The sequence below is a fragment of the Hydractinia symbiolongicarpus genome, chromosome 2, assembly GCF_029227915.1.
Source record: "Hydractinia symbiolongicarpus strain clone_291-10 chromosome 2, HSymV2.1, whole genome shotgun sequence".
Taxonomy (NCBI): domain Eukaryota; kingdom Metazoa; phylum Cnidaria; class Hydrozoa; order Anthoathecata; family Hydractiniidae; genus Hydractinia; species Hydractinia symbiolongicarpus.
This window is the reverse complement of record NC_079876.1, coordinates 13,895,038-13,917,476: the sequence shown is the minus strand read 5'-3', so window position 1 is coordinate 13,917,476 and position 22,439 is coordinate 13,895,038. Positions and strand designations below refer to the sequence as shown.

At 39.4% G+C, this 22,439-nt stretch overlaps 2 protein-coding genes and 1 long non-coding RNA gene across 4 annotated transcripts; 1 reads left to right on the top strand and 2 right to left on the bottom strand.

The window, feature by feature from the left end:
* Positions 1–137: 137 nt before the first annotated feature.
* On the bottom strand, positions 138–1,690 carry LOC130629550 (uncharacterized). The gene is made up of 4 exons (XR_008981976.1): positions 1,506–1,690; positions 1,297–1,381; positions 901–989; positions 138–191 (listed from the first exon to the last, which is right to left on the bottom strand). It is a non-coding gene; the product is annotated as an uncharacterized LOC130629550 (long non-coding RNA).
* Positions 1,691–2,547: 857 nt separating this feature from the next.
* LOC130629547 (uncharacterized) lies at positions 2,548–4,207 on the top strand. Its single transcript, XM_057442800.1, has 2 exons — positions 2,548–3,464; positions 3,559–4,207. The coding sequence occupies exons 1-2, from the start codon at positions 2,624–2,626 to the stop codon at positions 4,080–4,082; spliced, it is 1,365 nt and encodes a 454-aa protein (XP_057298783.1). The 5' UTR covers positions 2,548–2,623; the 3' UTR covers positions 4,083–4,207.
* A 4,335-nt stretch (positions 4,208–8,542) lies between these two features.
* LOC130629546 (uncharacterized) lies at positions 8,543–10,921 on the bottom strand. 2 transcript variants are annotated; one of them, XM_057442799.1, is made up of 2 exons: positions 9,648–10,921; positions 8,543–9,218 (listed from the first exon to the last, which is right to left on the bottom strand). In XM_057442799.1, exons 1-2 carry the CDS (start codon positions 10,252–10,254, stop codon positions 8,785–8,787), a joined length of 1,041 nt encoding a protein of 346 aa, XP_057298782.1. In that variant the 5' UTR covers positions 10,255–10,921; the 3' UTR covers positions 8,543–8,784. The 2 variants fall into 2 exon arrangements, with proteins under 2 accessions (XP_057298782.1, XP_057298781.1); XM_057442798.1 differs by having other exon boundaries at positions 8,543–10,274; positions 10,410–10,921.
* Positions 10,922–22,439: the final 11,518 nt, after the last annotated feature.

Genomic DNA, 22,439 nt, shown 5'->3' with positions numbered 1-22,439 from the left:
AAATAAATTACGATTTTTCCTAAAAAAATTGGTGCCACGCGTTAATTAGAACACGCGGAAAATTAGAGAATTTACGGTAACACAATCCATCGTAACATTGACGTTTCGTCGAGAGTAATACGACGAAACCTTTTTATTTCTGAAAGCTTGTATTAACAATATCGAACAACGTCGGTAATCTGGTCGAGAATCTAAAATTAAAACAGTATAGTTACGTCACCAGCGTAAGTAGCGGTTACTTACTTATCTAACAGATGTTAAACTCGAATAATCAAGACAAAAGTAACATCAGTTTTTTTGTCAAATAGTTTTGACTTTTTTCAATTCTGCACCGCCTCTGGTAAACACTTCCCTTTTATTTGAGACTCCTTATCGGTCACCTCATTTTCAATCTTTTCTATAGACACCCGTGTAATAAATCAAATCCCGTCTCTTTTAAGGAGTGTTTATTTAAAACTTTTTGAAAATGTTGAATTTTACGTTACATTTTAAAAAATGTTGAATGAGTAACTTCTAAAAAACCCGTTACAAATAATAGAAGCGTCGTTGCGAGAATTAATGATGATGATAGTGATAATAATTCCATTAAACAGAGAAAAAAAAATTCTGCCCTTCATCCCTCATTGTAATTTTTGGAAAAATGGATGTATACTGATGTCGCTAGCAACAATTAGCACCCTTCACGACTATGAATTTAACCATGTAACCTAATACCTAAGATTTCATAGCATGCAACTCAAATATAGAGACTCAAATATAGAAACAACCAATGTAATCACATGTGACAGCGAAGTAGAAAATTTAATGTCTTGTAATTATAGGTAAAAAAATTTAAAGTTAAGCCTTCCAAGTCTTTTCTCAGTTAAGAAAGCGCCATGTTATTGGGAAAATCCACATTACCCCTTATAAGATCTCATTGTTGACCTAGTAAACATATAACTTTATCAAATTCTTCGCACGGTTCTTTTAGCGCAAACATCTTTAAATATCTATAAAAATAAAGCACAAGAAATAAAGATTCTCCAAGTTAATACTCATAAAAGAATATAATGAATTAAGTTATGTTGTATTTACTTTTGTTATAAGACAAGAAACTCCAAATTAAGTTGTTTCACGCTCGGGATTTTTATTAGTATTAAGGCTAACCTGGTTTTATTAAACTTGCTTGATAATTGATATTAGGCTACCTAGGAGTAATTTAAGTTGGTTTATCCTGTGCATCGATAGCAATTACAAGGCTCTACTGTTATTGAAGTTAGTTTATAGTATAAACCGATGACTAGTATTATAGCTAACCTGGCGTTCTTTTGTTTGTTGAGAGCATAAAGCAAGTGGTCAGCAATAACCGCTTCTCCAATCACGTGATCGGGAAATGTTCCTGCTGAAATAGCAATGTATGTGTCGAGTCATTCAACGCCACAGAAATAAAACTTATAATTCTTCAGATCAGCCCTTCCCGTATTAAAAACGTTGCATTGAAAACCTAAGAAATATTCTTAATTTACCTGAAGTGTCCAACAATAAAATTCTGGGAGATCGAGACATCTATAATTAACAAAACTATTATTTATGAAGATAAAACTCGGTTAAAAGCACTTTAATTAAGACACTGCTAGAATAAACAAACAAACAGTATTACCACACAGGAAAAACAACTTTATGCATTGTATGACAGACCGTGTTATGCCAGGTTTTTTACCAAGCGACAACATTCCTCTGAACAACATTCCCTGTTCAGAGGAGATAAGTATTAAAATGAATAACAAAGGATCCCAAATATATGTGATTTATACTTTATTCTTACGTAGCGATATTCTTTACCTGTCACAAATCTGATACATAAACATAAGGCAGAGCATCGTGTTTTGTTGTAGTTTGTTCTTAGAAACAATGTACAAAAAAAGTTGAAAAACATATATTGCATTATTTATTTCATGTAACATGTTATTGATAGTACAACACTATTGTAACCTTATGTTGAATGAGACAAGATCCGCGTCACGCAGTGGGACTTTTGTCTACAAACGCCTGGGAACGAAGTTAGGATATTCTGTTGATTTTCACGATCGGTTTGCGCAAAGAGAATGTAGGTGACCCTGAGAATAGGATTATGTTTTCGAGAGACATTGTTTAATAATAATAATAATAATAATAATAATAATAATAATAATAATAATAATAATAATAATAATAATAATAATAATAATAATAATAATAATAATAATAATAATAATAATAATAATAATAATAATAATAATAATAATAATAATAATAATAATAATAATAATAATAATAATAATAATAATAATAATAATAATAATAATAATAATAATAATAATAATAATAATAATAATAATAATAATAATAATAATAATAATAATAATAATAATAATAATAATAATAATAATAATAATAATAATAATAATAATAATAATAATAATAATAATAATAATAATAATAATAATAATAATAATAATAATAATAATAATAATAATAATAATAATAATAATAATAATAATAATAATAATAATAATAATAATAATAATAATAATAATAATAATATATAACCATAGGAGATTATTTTTGTTCCGCTACAGCATTCGTTTGTATTACTTAGCAGAACATGGCTAACAGGCAACTGCGAAGTGAAGTTTTGAAACGCGCCCTGAAGGCATGCATCGTCCAACCGGTAATAAGAAAATATCAGGTAGTAGCCGTTCGTGCGATGTGGGGAAGTGATGTTGATGCCCGCGAGGTCATTTGGGGCAAGAGAATGCAGATGGAGAACATATTGCTTAGCAACGAACAAGTATCCTGTTTTTTTTCTTGTATTACCTATATGGCCAGACCTCGTAAGAGAAAGTCGATGAGGAATGAAGGGGAGGAAGAAGAAGGAGCCGACTCTAGCAGTGAAGGTGATAACAGAAACGGCGCAAATGCGCCTGAAACATTTCCTGGCATTTCTTTCTGGATCGCGTGCGACTTGCCAAACTGTACCTTAAGTCAATTTGAAACAAATTTGTCGAAGTCTTTTATGCAAGCCGGGTTGAATTTAACAACGTGCAATGCTATACAGACAAGAGGTAAATACTTGAACCTTTTAGTACTTGAAATACTGTCAATGTTTTTCGAATATTTTACGCCACATTTGATATTTGTAGGCAAAACCAGTGCATTGCAAGCATTCTCAGGATCGTTATACCAAGTCTTGAAAGACCACAATAGGGAAGAAGCAAAACGGATAGTTGAGATATCCCATCGCACAATGATTAGGAGTGCAGCTAGAGATGAAGGTGTTCAACTTGACCACGTTGCTGTAATGGAAAGCGAACAGTACTCGATGAAACCCTGTCAGTTAATTCTAACAAAAAATATTGATAAAGAGGTATATCAAGATGTAATTCGTGGTTTATCCGAAATCAGATTTACATCGCTTGATTTAAAAGTAATTGATAAATCGGAAGGTAAGTTGCCACGAACAAATTTACTTACTTCTCCAATAATAAGACAAGTTTTTTGTAGAAGTTAAAACATGTTTTTACATTGTTACACGCATAGGCACAGAAGTAACTATTCCCGTTAAGCCAACTAACAAACTTTGTCAATCCGTGGATATAGTTCGAAGGATGATGGAGAGGAATAGCTTTGGACTGTGCAATGGAGGTGTATACAAAAAAATAGGAGAAAGCAGATACACATACGTTTACTGTTGTTCGGTGAAAAGCTATCTCTATCGCTCGTTGAAAAACAAAGCAATCGCCAACGAAATTACGCCAAATTTACGAGAGTTGGTATTTTTGCTGTCGGACGGCGAGTGTCAAATAATTGATCAAATAACTCTGGATTACAATTACATTGAATGCTTGCCAAATGGAGTTTGTTATAACATCGCCAAAAAATGTTTCGATGTCAAGCCAAATTTAAAGGGATCTCCCCGAGCATTCGTACGGTACTTTCATCGTGAGGAAAAAAATCCCGAACCAAAGCCATTTATAGAAGGTAATTGTTTTTACTTTTCTTTTAACGCGTTAAGAAAATGTGTTTTTTTTCTTTTAACGCGTTGTAACATATCAAGGTGGTAGTTGTAACGTGTTGTAACGTATTGTAACTTGTTGTAACGCATTTTCAGTGAAAAAAATGTTTTTTTTTATCTTTTAACGCGTTGTAACATATCAAGGTGGTAGTTGTAACGTGTTGTAACGTATTGTAACTTGTTGTAACGCATTGTCAGTGAAGAAAATGTTTTTTTTTTATCTTTTAACGCGTTGTAACATATCAAGGTGGTAGTTGTAACGTGTTGTAACGTATTGTAACTTGTTGTAACGCATTGTCAGTGAAAAAAATGTTTTTTTTCATCTTTTAACGCGTTGTAACATATCAAGGTGGTAGTTGTAACGTGTTGTAACGTATTGTAACTTGTAACGCATTGTCAGTGAAGAAAATGTTTTTTTTTATCTTTTAACGCGTTGTAACATATCAAGGTGGTAGTTGTAACGTGTTGTAACGTGTTGTAACTTGTTGTAACGCATTGTCAGTGAAGAAAATGTTTTTTTTTATCTTTTAACGCGTTGTAACATATCAAGGTGGTAGTTGTAACGTGTTGTAACGTATTGTAACTTGTTGTAACGCATTGTCAGTGAAGAAAATGTTTTTTTTTATCTTTTAACGCGTTGTAACATATCAAGGTGGTAGTTGTAACGTGTTGTAACGTATTGTAACTTGTTGTAACGCATTGTCAGTGAAGAAAATGTTTTTTTTATCTTTTAACGCGTTGTAACATATCAAGGTGGTAGTTGTAACGTGTTGTAACGTATTGTAACTTGTTGTAACGCATTGTCAGTGAAGAAAATGTTTTTTTTTATCTTTTAACGTGTTGTAACATATCAAGGTGGTAGTTGTAACGTGATGTAACGTATTGTAACTTGTTGTAACGCATTGTCAGTGAAGAAAATGTTTTTTTTTATCTTTTAACGTGTTGTAACATATCAAGGTGGTAGTTGTAACGTGATGTAACGTATTGTAACTTGTTGTAACGCATTGTCAGTGAAGAAAATGTTTTTTTTTATCTTTTAACGCGTTGTAACATATCAAGGTGGTAGTTGTAACGTGTTGTAACGTATTGTAACTTGTTGTAACGCATTGTCAGTGAAGAAAATGTTTTTATCTTTTAACGCGTTGTAACATATCAAGGTGGTAGTTGTAACGTGTTGTAACGTATTGTAACTTGTTATAACGCATTGTCAGTGAAGAAAATGTGTTTTTTTTCTTTTAACGCGTTGTAACATATCAAGGTGGTAGTTGTAACGTGATGTAACGTATTGTAACTTGTTGTAACGCATTTTCAGTGAAAATGTTGGCTCTTTTTCTTTTAACGTGTTGTAACGTATTGTAACTTGTTGTAACGTAGTTCTAAAAAAGGTGCACTGAACTACATTTGTAGGTGTCGAAAATAGCTTCCCAGATAGAAATGTGCGGTTGCGTTTTTATCAAAAATGGTACCAAATTTTGCTCGCCGGTCAGTATCCCATGAAAGAAAAGAAATTGTTGCTGGTAGGTCCTCCTGATAGTGGAAAGACTAGTTGGTTTGCTCCATTTCAAGGTAATTAAATAAAGTTCGTGAAAACTTCTGACTTTTAGACGGCACTTACTGACATACATTTGTCCTTTTAGGCATTATTCCAGAAATGTACATTGCTGGCGTGGTTCGGGATGGTCGATTCTCAGGCCACCTGATAAATAGAAATACACAAGTCGTATTTATGGATGAATGGACTAGCGACAGTCTATGTTGTGAAGATGCAAAAAGAATATTGCAAGGTAAGTCGATGTCGATGCAGTACATGAACATTTACTTTGAATAAAATGTGGCAATGTGCAGATGGGATACCACTTTCTCTTATAGGCGGCTTGGTTATGATCCCGCAAAAACACAAAGAACCGGCCCGTTTTCAATACAATTCGGGTTTTTTTATAACAACTAATATAATGCCGGACTTCGGAAATGGTGTAGATGGTGAGGCTATCCTGCGTCGTCTTGAAGTTTTCGAAACTAAGACACTTCGAGTGAAGGACAATAGCATAACAAGTAAGTATCTCATGAGAATAAATGATAACAATGGTGTAAATCAATATGCATAAAAATAAGTAATGACTTTTTTCCCGTAGAGTGGATGAGAATGCACTGCATGGAAGTATTTGTGTACGTTGCCAGCCAGTTGAAAGACATCTCGCTTTTCACCAGCGAAACCAATGTTGCGAAGAAAAATCAAGTAGGCGCTGTGTACAACGACGTTGATTGCGATCCGTCGGTCTTCTTGGACGAAGAGCAAACATTGGAAGCATCTAGCAGTTGTCTAAGCACACGAGTTCAGATTGAGAATGCAGTTCCGCAAGAGGCTATCGACTATGCCATTATTGCGGCCGACGATAGGGATGGCATTTTGTACCATGCGCTTAACTTTGATCATGAACTGTTTGACATAGAAAACAAGTTACACAGTGCTGAATATATGCGCAAAATGTACGAGATAGCCGCTGGGGCATGGGAGGAAATCTGCCCATTAATTAATAACGATGAGACCTTGGTAGCATTCAAACGCCGTAAAAGGATCAACTGGCAGGGTAGTGACACGTTCTACGACACGTGGTTGCTTGCTACAAACTCCTGCCGCGATTGCTTCCCGACGAAAGAAATGAAGGAGCTCTACCCTGATTGGGCACAACTAATTGAGCAAGACGAAGACGAAGGAGAAGGTAGTAGCCACGACCGCGAAGAGAACGAGGAAGAAGAAGAGGAAACAAACGAAGAGGAGGAAGGTCATAGGGAAGAAGAAGAAACAGAAGAACATGAAATCAATGCTCAGTCGACGAAACCTGTTTCCACTGTTAAGCAAGAATATATGCCGTTTTGTCCAGCAAATAACAGTACTGCTTTTATAGACCTCGTGTCAGATGATGAAAGTGTTCCTGAAATTTCTTCAGTAAAATTAGAGCTATTTTCCGCAGATAATTCAACCACTTCTCTCGATTGTGATGTTATCTGCATTAGTTCGGACGAAGAAGACAATTAAAAAAAAACTTTTTTGCGTTTTCCTTCCCTCATATCCCACCACATACTCCTTTTCTAAAGTGACATGCGAAAAGCGGTTTTCTCTACAGAAATAGGTTACAAAGCGTTACAACGTGTTACAAGGCGTTACAATCAGCATGTCCATGCGTTACAAGGCGTTACAAGAATCACTCTAGCCATTTCCAAAAATTTCACAGTCATTTTTTTCATGGAAATAGGTTACAAAGCGTTACAACGTGTTACAAGGCGTTACAATCAGCACGTCCATGCGTTACAAGGCGTTACAAGAATCACTCTAGCCATTTCCAAAAATTTCACAGTCATTTTTTCATGGAAATAGGTTACAAAGCGTTACAACGTGTTACAAGGCGTTACAATCAGCATGTTCATGCGTTACAAGGCGTTACAAGAATCACTCTAGCCATTTCCAAAAATTTCACAGTCATTTTTTCATGGAAATAGGTTACAAAGCGTTACAACGTGTTACAAGGCGTTACAATCAGCACGTCCATGCGTTACAAGGCGTTACAAGAATCACTCTAGCCATTTCCAAAAATTTCACAGTCATTTTTTCATGGAAATAGGTTACAAAGCGTTACAACGTGTTACAAGGCGTTACAATCAGCACGTCCATGCGTTACAAGGCGTTACAAGAATCACTCTAGCCATTTCCAAAAATTTCACAGTCATTTTTTCATGGAAATAGGTTACAAAGCGTTACAACGTGTTACAAGGCGTTACAATCAGCACGTCCATGCGTTACAAGGCGTTACAAGAATCACTCTAGCCATTTCCAAAAATTTCACAGTCATTTTTTCATGGAAATAGGTTACAAAGCGTTACAACGTGTTACAAGGCGTTACAATCAGCACGTCCATGCGTTACAAGGCGTTACAAGAATCACTCTAGCCATTTCCAAAAATTTCACAGTCATTTTTTCATGGAAATAGGTTACAAAGCGTTACAACGTGTTACAAGGCGTTACAATCAGCACGTCCATGCGTTACAAGGCGTTACAAGAATCACTTTAGTCATTTTAAGTAGGAATGGGGATAAGTGTGCGTTTAATGAATGTCGCATTTGCGCCATTATTTGCATACTTAAAGGCTTACAGCGTGTAAGTTTCACCTAAATTGTGTGGACGCTTATGTGTACGCTAAAATGGTGAATGAAGAGGCAGTTGTGGTAAACGTTTCGGATAACGAATGCTCAGCATCTAAGGAGGTTTTACCGTTCTCACATTCCTGTTCAACGCTGGCAATTTCCGTGGAAAAAAATATTGTTTGCCTATCAGATGATGAAGTTTTCCTAACTATACCGATAGCGGCTTTGAAGGGAGAACCAAGTTTTTGCGAACCGCCTTCACACACGAGGGTACTTAATACACCAGATTATTGGCCAAATCGTAAGAGGAAAAAAAGCCTTTATGTGTACGCCGGTTTTGACTGTAACAAAGTTAAAAGACTATTTAAATATTCTGGTTTTCAAAAATCTTTGTAAATTTACAAAGTTATTTTTATTATAAATACAATTTAAACTTATATAAATTGTTTTGTCTTCGCTCTAACCGCCAATGTACTAGCTTTACGGCTACAATGAAAGGAGTAGTTAGGATCTGCGAGAATGGAAGTCCATTTTGCATTGCCATATTTTTGTAGCCCAGCTTGTAAAAACTTGTCCTCCATGGCACTAAAACTAACTTTTTTCTGTCTCGTTTAAACAGGTGTTTCGTGTTCCAAAGTACTTCCAGACGTTTTCACATTTTTGGTGTTACTATTGATTTCGCTTACAGTTAAAGTACACGTTGTTTGATCTCGTAATTTATCCATACATAACCTGGCTTTTGCAGCTATATTGCGCGATTCAGTCTTCTGGTAATGAACTTTAGCTACCTGCGACGTGTGTTTTTGATCTTGAGAAAGAATTGCTTGTTCTTTTGTTTCTAAGTGTGCAACACTTTCGGTTTCGATGATTTGCCTATATCGTGTAGGATTTATATACTTACCAATTGCTTGATAAACAATTCTACCGAATACGTCCGAAATACGCGTCAACTGCTTACCATTTCGACACACTAGTAGATAATCGTTGGTGGGGTTCAATCTTCGTCGTACATTGTCAATGTATTCGTTTATTAGTGTGAGTACATCTATGGAAAAATAAAGAGAGTCAAATCCGTATTTCTCCGCAGTTTTAAAGACATTCTGATCTATAAAACCATCCTCTTTCACGCCTTTAATCATTGTTACTGTAAGAGTTTGATACGTCATGGGTCTTGAAGCCTTCACCATTAAAAATAATACAGCTACTATGAAGGAAGTCGAAAATGATAAATCGTGTGCTGCGACACATGCACTTGCGTTTTTAGCATTTAACACAATTTGTTTATATTTTTCACTATGGTATGGTATCACCTTTTGTAAATCATATAGTGTCGCCCAACAGTCTATACTGTTTAGATATTCAACACTTAAGATACACTTCCATTCAGCTTTCATTTTACGAAGGAGGAATTTCTTAACACGGTGCAAATAAATCTCTGCAGCAACAAATACCGACAAATTTTTTTCAGTCGTACCTGTGCTTCGTCTGTAATCAAGCATGTGCCCAATAGCATTCATGTAGCCAATTATTCCTGAGAAGCCAACCTTCCATTGGTCTCTCAAAAAATCTACGAAATCAGAAAGCATATTAATAGAGCCAACACAGTAGTCGATAACAGGGAATGGTACTTCCCATACCGAAGGAGAATCCTCGCAGCAATATTTGGCATACTTTAAAACTTTACAAGTTATTTGATCGGCCTGAGAATGATCTTTACCACCACCACCTGGACTTTTTAACCATGTCCTAAATGCAACTGCCAAATTACATGTTTTAGCAAAAGACGGCATTGAAAATGTGGAGGCGCGCTTTCTTTGGGGATCTTTTATGCGATTTCTCGTACTGAAGTGGGGAAGTACTTCGTCGATATTCGGTCTTTTATCGAAATAATAAAACCATCCATGACGGTTATAGACATGTTTTCTACACCCTCTTTTACTTCCATACGACTCGCTGTCACAATCAGCCACAGGACAACAAAAGCGGTTATCTTTATCAGGCATTAACTTAAGCCTTTTCGATCTCATTGAGGCTCCCAATGCCTCTTTCCACGCAGGCTTTTGCAAGACTCGTTTTGTCATTCCGATTTCTTTAAAGTTCTCTAGAAACAAAATTTATAGAAAGTTTATAACAATATTAGTTTTTAACAAAGCATAGAAAGTAGGATAAAAAAAAGAATTCATTTGAATAAAAAAAGAATCCTATTAACTATAAATTTAAAGTTTGAACAACTTACCTTATACTTTACTTCGTATACAAAGTATTAGTTGAGAAACTTCTCATTAAAACAATTCCTTTTTATAATGAAGGACGCTCTCCATAGCAGAGTTAAGGTAGCAGCGAAAACGGAATTATTTCAAGTGGCACAATATAAATTAGACTGCAGAGTATTCATAATTAAATAACTATTCCTCAAGATAATCATTTCGCATATATTATCGTTATGATATATAAAAGAATTCAACGGAACAAATAGAGTGGAACGATATATACCGTCACATAAATTCCATCAAATTCCCTATGGGAACGACACGTTCTTGTCTTGTGAGTAACAATAGAACAATACATTCCGCTTTTATAACAATGTTTTAATAAGTTGTTAAAGAACACCAAGTTCCTTAAAAATGGTTCTTTTTTAAAAAATTGGAACATGTAAAGTATTTAATGTGTTTAGGGTGTAAGATAATCGCACATAGAATCACGGACCATTATAATTTCATACGCTATATAATAATAATAATAATAATAATAATAATTTAAAAGTGAATTTCATTTTAAAATTTGGACTGTTTGTGGCCATGATAACAAAGAAATATGCAACTCTGACGGTAAAACGTAATTTCGCCGCTGTTTGTCTAATATAAAAAACCGTGGTAGCACAGATGCGTGAAAGGGAACTTGTTTTTCTCCGCATCTCAAAATATATTTTAAAGATATTTTACTTAAACAAGACATACATAAAAAAATTCATTAAAAAATCTCTATAGTGTTCTCTGTTGGAGGTAAAATTACTGGTTGGAACTTCGCCCTAAAAAAACTGGACTAGATTGTACTGACCTCTGCGGAGGAAGAGATAAGGAAATGTATGTTCTAGCGCAGTCGCGCAAGCGCACCACAAAGACGTCACAGCAAATCCAGCACCATACCATATTGAGCTATGGAATTTAAGGACATATCCCTAATAATCATTGCAAATGTAGTGACGTCATCAAAGTATGCAGAGTAGGAGTGCAAAATTTTCTAGCGCAATTCCTAAAAGTCTACGCATATCAAGGTTAAGTCCCTATCATACAAACATGAGTACGGGAATTCCCTAAAAAGTGATGAAAATCAACGCATGCGCAGTTAAAAGGAAAATAACCGCGTTGGTATTTTTGACCGTTATAATATCTTCCGACAAAGTGAAAATTCTATATAATAAAGAATGAATACATTTATGTGATGAAGCCAAAAGCCGTGGACTTATGGGGTATTATAAGCTACGCAAGGCTGAATTGGTTACACTATTGGAGAATGTATCACAATACCCACCGAGGCCACCTAAAAGACTTCCAGTTAAAACAACGGTGGACGTACCGTAGTATGCTTGGAGGCCACCTAAAAGGGTACCACAGAGACCGGTCAGAAGTGATGGATAACGAAAGCCGGTAAGGCCCGTAACTATACTAAGAACGCCAGAGGCCATGGAAATTTTTGGGAACAGGAGTTGTCGAAAAATCGTTCCATTGTAATTGATGGAATTAAGGGATTTTATAATTTGCTTGTAGATGCTGTCCTCAAACCTATAAAAGAGGGTGTCAAGAGTACATATGCCACCCTTAAACGCACGGTGATGAATCTCTATAATGGGACAGCCAAGACAAAACCTACACTACATGAAGAGGTGGAAAAAGAGGCCGAGGAAGACTATCTATATGAACAGCCGGGGCAAGATTTCACACCTCAATAACATTAGCATGCTCTCCACAGAACGTTCCGAAGTTTCCGCATTCCCGGTATAGGAGGGGCCGATGTTGACGTGTATATAGGGATAGTGCGACCAGACGTGAAAACCTTGGTTGAAGGGCAGGTGAAGGGGTCAGCTGTCACTATGCGGTACAGCTGTAACTATGGATTATGTGGAAGAAGCCGTCAAATATAGAGGGCGCCAACGATGAGTACATTGAGGTGAAGAAGGTCTTCCATAGTAATATGGCCTCAGTATTCCAGGGTAGCAACGTAGATGACCTGCTGGATAGGATGTTTGCCCAAATCAAAACAGGTGTGGAACATCCAACACTACCCCCAAAGTGGTTTTACAATTAGTAGAATACTATACCTTGATGCAGACTTCCACAAATTAAGTCTAACAAGGGGTTCATCGTATACACAAGCACCTAAGTGGATAGCCTCTAAGAAGGCCATTATTGACCCGAAAAATGATGTTGAGGAGTGTTTCAAGTGGGGCATCAACGGTGGTCTATATCATATGGAGATTGAAAGAGATCCACAAAGAATCACCAAGCTGAAACTTTATATAAACCACTACAATTGGGATGGTATAGAGTTCCTTACAAGCATCAAGGACATTTCCAGGTTTAAAAATAATAACCCTGACATTGCGGTAAATATGTTGTACGTAATGGGGAAGAAGATCAACATCCGACGTCGATCCGAGTACAACATTAGGCGCAACAAGCAGGTTAATCTGTTGCTTATAACAGATAACAAAAAGACCCACTACACAGCCGTCAAATCCCTATCACGGCTCCTAGGTAGTGATACCTCGAAAAATACGGCAAAATTGCACTTCTGTCTAAACTGCCTACAGGCTTTTCCCACGGTTGAATCAAGAGACAAGTACTATAGATATTGCACCGATCACGAGACTGTTAAAATTACGATGCCAAATGAGGCTGAAATATAGCTATACTATAGGAATGGCCAACAGCATTTCAAGGTACCCTTTGCTATCTATGCCGACTTCGAGAGTCTACTCATCCCAGTAGAAGATGCCAAGCTCAAAAGGACTAAAAAGCTAAGCAAGCATGTACCGTCTAGCTGGTGTACCTATAGCACCTTTGCCTATGGGGATGTGTCAGACCCCCTAACAGTATACAGGGGTGAGGACTGGGTGACGAGGTTCTTAAACCATCTGGAGGACAAGGTAAAAAGACTATATTATACCTATCCACAGAAACCTATGACCAAACTATGGCATCATCGGTAGACAAATTGGCAAGCAACCTCAACGATGAGCAGTGTAAAAATCTCCGCTGGTTTTTCACTGAGGATGACACGTTTTAGCTCATGCGCAGAAAGGGTGTCTATCCATGTGAACACATGGATAACTGGCAGCGATTTGAGGAGGTGGAGTTACCCCCAAGGAGGCCTTTTACAGCATGCTAAACATAAATGGGATCAGTGATGAAGATTATCATACGCTAAAAAGGCATGGAATTGTATTACTCCAGAGGGTGATGATGTTTCCATGGGAGACTGCCAGGATGTGTACCTGACAACAGACGTCCTGCTATTGGCAGACGTGTTTGAAACGTTTTGAGGCGTCTGCTTGGACAACTACAGCCTTGATCCTGCACAGTTTGCAGCACCTGACTTGGCCTGGAAGACAGCACTAAAATTTACTGGAATTTGGTTAGAGCTCCTTACAGACCCAGACATGCTCCTCATGTTCAAAAAAGGCATCCGTGGAGGTATAACCCAGGCTGTACACCGGTACGCCAAAGCTAACAATAAGTACATGGGAGACCATCATACCTACAGTACTCGATGCAAACAACCTGTACGACTGGGCGATGCGTCAAGACCTCCCAACAGATGGCTTTAAATGGGTATCAAACGTTGAGGCCTTTACAGAAAGGCGGGTCGGGAAGCTCATTGAAGATAATAAGCATGGGTATATCCTGGAGGTAGATATTGACTACCTAAAGAGGCTACATGATAAACATAACGAGCTACCATTTTTACCCGAGCGCACGACGGTTCAAAGGGTAGAGAAATTAGTACCAAATTTAGAAGACAAGCGGAAATACGTGGTACATATAAGGGCATTAAATGACGCTATAAATCATCCGGTTCAACCAGAAGGCATAGTTGTAGGACTATATCGATCACAACACCGATTTTAGAACAAATGCCAAAAACGAGTTTGAGAAGGACTTCTACAAACTCATGAATTGGTCACAAATGAGGACAAGTATACGAAACTCATAATGAAGCCAAATTTTGAGGGTGGAAGCCGGTTTAGCAAAAACCTGGTAGGTTTAGAGATGGGCAAGACCGAGGTGAAGATGAATAAGCCGGTATACATTGGACAGGCCATCCTAGACATGTCGAAGCTAGTCATGTACGAGCTCCACTACGACTATATGCGACCCAAATATGGTTCCAAAATACAGCTCTGCTACATGGACGGACAGCTTTGTGTACCATATACGGAGAACTTTTATAGGGATATCGCACAGGATGTTGAAGCACAACGTCTACAGGGAAATAAATGGAAGTGTGTTTGTATATTGCTATAGTTCTACCGTATGCCATGATTGCCTATGTACGTCTTCGATATCGACGTATAATAAAGATGTCGTCTGATATTGCACAAGCCTTTGACAATGCCTCTACAGGATATGAACAGATAGAGAAACATATCGATAAACGCCAAATTTTAATGGAGGCCCTACGCAAAGGTAAAGGACAACTCCTTCCCAAAAAATGCACCGAAGGGTCGACAAGGCCCCAGAGGAGGCGGTAGAAAAGATCCATACCGAGTACGTACAACGCGAGCTCCGGAAAAGGGAGAAAAGATGGCAAAAGCACTGTCTACTCACGTGGTCAATTTGTATGCAAACATGATTGGCAACTTTGTGGATATCGACAATGTCGTAGAAATGAGAAAGGATATCGAAGAAGACCCTATAATCTGAGACTCTATGACAAATCTTGGGATCCTGGTGTACTGCACCATCGCCAGATGTCTTTCACCGCTCCTGGTCCTGTCTTACACGGCTCGGTATATGAGCAAGAAGAAAGAGAACGCGGGGAAGGAGGTGGAGGAGGCAGAAGAGGCGGAGACCGTATTATAATAATAAAATGAGTGAAGAAGATCAGAAACAAGAGGAGAGAGTCATTACAAAACCACCAAAGAATCTGGGAAGGGTTGCACAGGGACATAAGGTGGTGGCACTGATGAAGAAGAGGAAGGAAGAAATGAAGTAACAAGAGGCTACTGTAGAGCCTGAAGCCAAAACCTCTTCTGGGACCAGTTCCATACAGTTGGTTCACATTTGTGGGGTAGGAACAATAGCTGTACTTGCGATAAGTGTCGGGGTTTGGTATATGTTTAGCAGGAGTAAAAATAAATCCCAAAACATCATACCAGAGACCCAACAGGGGAAACAAGGCAAAACTCAGCCTCAGATCGATATTTTCAAAATGCAATGAATTTTCTCAAAAACACTTAATAAATGGCAACAAGCAAACATGGTGAAAATATGGGTCCTAAGGAAACCATGATTATTGACGCCTTGTTGGAGTCCGTCAAGCTGGTATCCTATACGACCCTGATCGCTATGGGTGGAAAAAGGCCCTAAAAGTTTCTAGAACCGGGGTAAAGATGGACTTAGAGGACGGTTTGAAGCTACCTGGTTATATGACGGCGGCGATCCTGTTTGACGAATACGCGATAAAACAAAGTTGGTACAAAAAATCGTTAATATCTCCAAAATAGACCGCATGGTAAAGTTTCTATCTCCTCTATAGGAGATAGAGACATGGAAGAGACTAAAAATTGTTCCAAGTGTTCAAAATCTCTCCCCCTGAACCAGTTCAAGGCAAAGGGCAGAGGTCAACTAACGAGTACATGCATTCCCTGCCTTGATCTTAAGAGGCTGTCAAAGGGTCACCTTAGACGTCGTATCTATATACAGTCCTTACATGACTTAATAATCATCCTGCAGGACCATATAAAGGCCCAATTTTTAGAAGGTTACACATAGGACAACTTCGAATTACATGTAACTCATAAAACTCCATTTAGAAACATTTAAATCTCCGACGCTTGCCGAGGTTACCAAGGCATTGCAGTGGGCTTAATATGCTATATTGAATGGACATTACACGTTGTAGAGGATGCAAAAAACTACTTCCCCCGGACAAGTTCAAAATCAGGGGTAATAGTAGAACCAAGACCTGCATAGACTGCCTCAATAAGGCTACGGAGAGGCGGGGTGTCAAAAGGAAAGACATCGAAGACATATTGAGCTCATCGGAGAGAGCTCGGAGAAGGTATTCCTAGCCAAAAGGTACCGCAACGCATTAAGATGCCTGCAAGGCAAATTAATATATACTCCATTATCCTTCGAATACCAGGTTCGAAATACCAAGCTCTGCCAAGTTTGTCGGGGGTCTTTGGTAAACAATCACGGTGGTGTGTTAATATGTTCGCCATCTGCAGCAATATACCCAAAAATTCACGATCGAAAGTGGAAAAACTATTAGTAAATGAACACTATTAAAGAGGCGCATACGGCAATCTTGCTTGAGCATGAGTATAGGGAGCACTATCACAATATTGTCATTTTGTGTTTAACTATACGGTGGAATACCACCTACCTCAAAAAGGATTCATTATGGAGGGATAACTATGTGTTTTTTAGAGATCCCAAGGACCAACTGTTTGGATAGCGAAATTGTCCTCATTGTTGGCGGGTGAAGAGAGTCTCTTCATAGTCGACGACGTCATAGCTGAGAAAGGCCTTGATAAGCGTCGACAATCACTACTTGAGCTTGCTATCAGTGGTAGGCATCGTAAACACAGTCTATGGCTCTTAACTCAATCGTACACTGCATTGCCCAAGAATATTGGCGCCGTAGATTAGTGGTTATAGCTCTCGTACTCTGTGCGGGAGACCGGGGTTCGATTCCTCTTGACGGCGATTCAACATGGGCGAGTGAATGTTACCATAGCCCCTAGTAGAGCGCGGGCTCTAATTGGGTCTGCGTAGCTCAAAATGAGCATTAAATACTCTAGGACTCTCCATCTACGCCATGGCCCCTCCTGGAAATAATAGACAGGGTATATCCCTCGATATTTGTGAGGCTAGCCATGTAAAATATGCACATCTATCTATCTATCTAATATGAGGAGGCAGAAGAAGCAGTTGTTTGCCTGGTACCCTCATGAAAAGAGTGACATGAAGCTGCTGGACGAGGAAACGAATCTCATCTGGGATTGGGATGATATCAAGGCTGATCTAAAAAGATCCAAGCATGCATGCCAATACGTGAGGCCAACCTCACGTATTGGCATGCATGCTTGGATCTTCCACATCCCAGGACGTGGAAGATCCTTAAGTGACCTCAGTGAAATCCCCCGGCCGGGCATCGATTTAAAAAAAGATGTCGTCGTAAGTTTCGCTATTCAACGCAGTGCCCGCAGGAGTCATTGAGAGTTTGTTTGAGGAACAAAATCGACCTTTATTTAGACTCGCTTATCTTGGTAGGTTTCTGGAGATTACTGATATAGTGCGCAATTTTCAAAATTTGGCTGAAGAAACTACAACAAGGCAAGTAATTGTAGGACAGAAGTTTGGGGGTGCCACCCCATACGTTTTAAGGGGAAAAATCCGCATGACGTCTTCGTTACGTTAAATGGCGCCATCGAAATGCTATATAAATGATATAGGGATGGAATTATCCCTTTCTTCGATTGCTGCAGCAAGCTTTTCCTGTAATCTCTACAAACCTGCTATGTATGGTTGATAAAAACGATCCCCACGAGCATGGAAAAAAGGGCATACATGAGCACTATATCATACGGTGCCAACGCAGGCAGCTCAGCACAAGAATAAACACGTTAAGGGCAATGTATCCTGACATGACGGTGAGGAAACCGGAATATGACGACCTGAATGCCGTACATGCTTGGTGCCGATTCAGAGAAGATTGTCTTGGTATTGAGAATTGTTACCCAAATCACTTCACGCTGCCCGACGATGATACGCGGGAGCTATTCGAAGGTATGTTTGATATTGATATGTTGTAAGCGGGCACTAAATTTATAACTCCTCGTGAGTTATAAAATGAGCACGTTGAAAACCTCTGGCTTACATCGATATATTAGAAAAACGTCGTCGCAAGTTATGTTCAACGTAGGAGCAATCGAGACCTTATCCAACAAGCAGGATCAACCTATGTTCAAACGTGCCGATATTGGACGTTTTTTGGGGCTCGTTGATATTCATCATTTGTTCTCAGATATTGAGACCACACCACGCGCCGATCTTATAGGAGGAGGGGTTGAGAACCCACGACTAAATGAGACCCAAAATAGGCATGACGCTTTCGTCACATTGGATCAAGCATTGGAAATTGTGCGTAGGTCAAAAAAGCCTAAAGCAGTGGGCCTAATCAAATGGCTGGCCAGGGCAGCTGTGCAAAAACTACAGGATGAGCTTAAGGAGCAGCGTCAAGCCCTAGAGGACAGGGATGTTAACATTGCCATTCTTGAGAATAACTTTTACTCCAGGGATGAACAACTCGTGGAGACTGGGTACGAACTCGAAGTACAAACCCAGGAAAATGCAAGACTCAAAGAACGGTACGCACCAAATGATCAGGATTCAGGTAAAGATGACGTCATCATAATATACAGAAACATAGTGCACGGGATGACGATGAATACCATCATCTTCATACTACTGTACGCGTGTCCGAAGACGTATTATCCCTATCAGAAGGAGATGGCTCGGGGATAACTACCCAAAATACGAAGAGATTGTTGTCATCGACAACCCCAACGACAAACATTTGGAACGTTTCAAGAACCATTTTGGACTAATTGACATTACACGGGATGACCTGTATGATCTGGTGTGCCGGCATTATAGGACTAGGCAGACACTAATTTTTAATAGTACCCGCAAGAGTAGTATTAAAAATTGTAGGGTTGAGGGTCTACCACTCTTTACCATATTCTGAAGGTACCTGAACATATTCGGGAATAAGCATGAGTTCTTCCGAGACGAAGCTGCGATCAGGACCGTCTTTCAGGTAGTTTAAAACACGACTACCTGCTCCTATACGGTCCAACCTATACATTTTCCAACTCCAGAAAACATCAGTTGCACGTCGTCTTGCATCACCGTGCTCTTCCCCTGGTTAAGTACAATCCATCCTCTGGCAAGGGTTTCTCTTCGGGATATTCTTCGCTTTTTGCGAGCGGTACCTCATCGAGTTTGATAGCTTTGCTGGGCTTAAGACCGATGATGGTAGTCTTGGTATTGTTTAGACTCTTTACGATGGTATACAAGTGCTTCACCCAGGTGCTACTAGGCTCCCCAGAGACTAGCTCCTGCGCATCCTGGGGCTTAACGTATGGTGATATTTGGTAGTGGCCCTCTTAATTTCAACCCTCTTGTCCTCTAACAGTTTCGTTACATCCGATGTCGGAAGGCAACATGTACACGCCATGCATGACGGTAAAATTCACCGGAGTTCGGGCATATTGCAGCACCTTCTAGAATTCGGTGATATTATGCCCTACATTTTCGAAGCGCTGTATCATGGTTTCAAATTTCTGCAGTAAAATCTGCCTTGCTGTGTAGTTGTCAGCATCGGACCCGACTAGGGAGGCTTTGGCCCCAACAACAAGACCACGTAAGCCCTTTTACTTTCACTCAGTTCGGTCAACCTTTAGATGCAAGGCCTTGACTTGTTGGGATGATGAATTTGGCCCAGTCCCCATCAACTTTGGGTCACCATCTCCCGTTTGTCAATGACGACATGACTGCCTTGAATTTGTACAAAGCATCAGGATCTGCTCCATACTCACGGCAAATTTGTGCATATCCCGAGGTGGAATAGGAGTTTTGTACTGCAAGAACCCGTCATCGTAAAGCATGGGTACCTTCATTCTTGCAAGAATACGATGCATGTGGTAGTAGACGTGAAATTTGAAGATGGAGTTGATAAGGGGTACAGAACCCGTCATGTGCTTGGCACAGATGCCTAATGCCGTCGTGGCGCAGTGTGTGGCGAAATTCACCTGGATATTCCAGTAGTCCAAGGCCTGTCATGCCCATCCCAGTTAAACGGGGTCATCAAGGTAGGTTGTTGGGACCTTGATAGCATATTTGCTAAATTCAGGGAATGCCACAGAGATATGCGACTCCGTAGACACGAAAAGATCTTGGTGCTCCAAGTTGGTTACACCAAGGGGCCACTCCCCTCCGTTACTTTTATACTTTGCTTTAGGGTTATACGAATATATGTTCATCCTTTCTTAAAACAAAGGACCGGATCAGAGGGTGACTCAGATCGTGATCATGAATGGTTTATATTGGATAGAAGATATTGCGAGTATCGTCAATAGCAAAGCAGGGCACAAGATCAAGCTTTTTGTCCTGAAAAATGGACTCTGCAGGCTTCGTGTCAGCGATGGGTAAACTGTGGTTATTCATTGACAGCTGCTTGAGCTTTTGGGCCTACCCTACGATCCCGAAAAAAAATATTACACTAGCGGTGACCACGATGCCTATTATAGGAGCGGCGTCTACCACAGATTGAGACTTGTGTGCCCTCAGTTGGATGAAGACGACTGCCTGCTTGATGGTAAAAAGTCGAAGATTCTGGCCTTACTTCCCACTAAGGAGCTAAACGCTTGGGGGATATGTTAACCTGGAGTTTTGATACCCCTGTTTACCTCCCCCTAAAGGGCTCGAGTTCATGTTAACAGACGTCTATCATCATGAGAAGAACGTTACGTTCACTAGGCCTAACTATGTGCCTTCTCATAGAATAAATGAGCGATATCAGCAAACTTTACCCAAACTTACCGAGTGCACCTGCACAAGGTGCTGATATGCAGGATGAGAGCCAAATTTACAGACTCAAAAAAATGGATGATATTGAAAAGTATCTGCGGAATGAAGTTAAGGAGCGGGATAAGCATGCAAAGAAGTTTAAAATGCATGGCACGTGGGTACGCTTCTGCGACCACGGCCTGCTTGGTGTGAGCGTGATTACGTCCGGGCTTGGTATTGGAGCCATTGCCCCTTGCTATAGCGATGGGGGGGCTAATGATTGCAGCCGGGATAGGGCAAGCCGAGCTTAGAAACGCTTCGAAAAGGCTTGAGGTTAAGAGCAAGAAGCATGAGGGCATCAGGCTATTGGCCGAAAGTAAATTCTGTCGTCGATCTGATCAGCAAGGCAATGGAAAACGGTGTGATTAGCGACTACGAGTACAGCCTGATTAGCCGTGAAAAGGAAAAATGCATGCTATTGAAGGAACAGGTGCGGCGCTGTTTTAATGGTATTGTGAACGCCATTAACAAACAAGTGAGAGCCCAACTAATTCGTCGTGATGAAGGAAGGTAGGAGATACAGGATGAAATTTTAAAAAACGTTCGACCTGCGCAGTATGCAAGCGGTATCTAGAATCCCCACCTGAGCATAGAACATAATTTTGGTATATATTTTGTAGGTCTACAAAGCGTATAAAATATATGGTTTTAATCCTCACTTAACAGCCATTCCTTTTTAAAGTCCTTGTATCGGCATTCTATGATATGTGTCTGGGGGTTTTTATCCTGCATATATACAGATGATATAGCCAGAATGGCACTGACTTGGCAGGGCTCATCATAGGGTACTGGCATACCGTGAAATTTAGTTGTGATTGTATCCTTGTAATATTTGAGTTTGGCGTTCACGTAACGTCCTTTTTTACGGGTTCTGTCGTCAATTGCTCAGATATCAGCCCTTCAATTTTGGACCAAATTTGGCGATGCTTCGCAACCCAATCGGGGTATTCTTCAAAATCGAGACTCATTGGCCGCACTGCATTAGCGTTGTACCGGGTGACCCCATGTGCGGACCAGATTTAAGGTGTTTTTACCCTAAGGGCTACTACAAGGTCTCGTGTATGGAACCCTACTACTTACCGTTGATCCAATGGCAGGTATGGGATCTGACACAGTTGATATTTGTAAAGGTAGCAGCAAATGAGTAGAATAGTTTTGGATTTACAAGTTCATTCCCAAATTTCAGCATCTTGTTTATTATATATTTTGAACGACTGCAGAGAATTGCATGTCATCGTACATACGCAACCACCTCCGTTGTACGTGATTGTTTCATTATAACAGTACCAACACAACATTTTACCCTTTACCACAAACCTACGTCCACAGGTACATCTGTCGTACGCATCCAGCATACGTTCAAAGTCGTTACATTCTTCCATTTTATTTACAATTACAAGGACGAT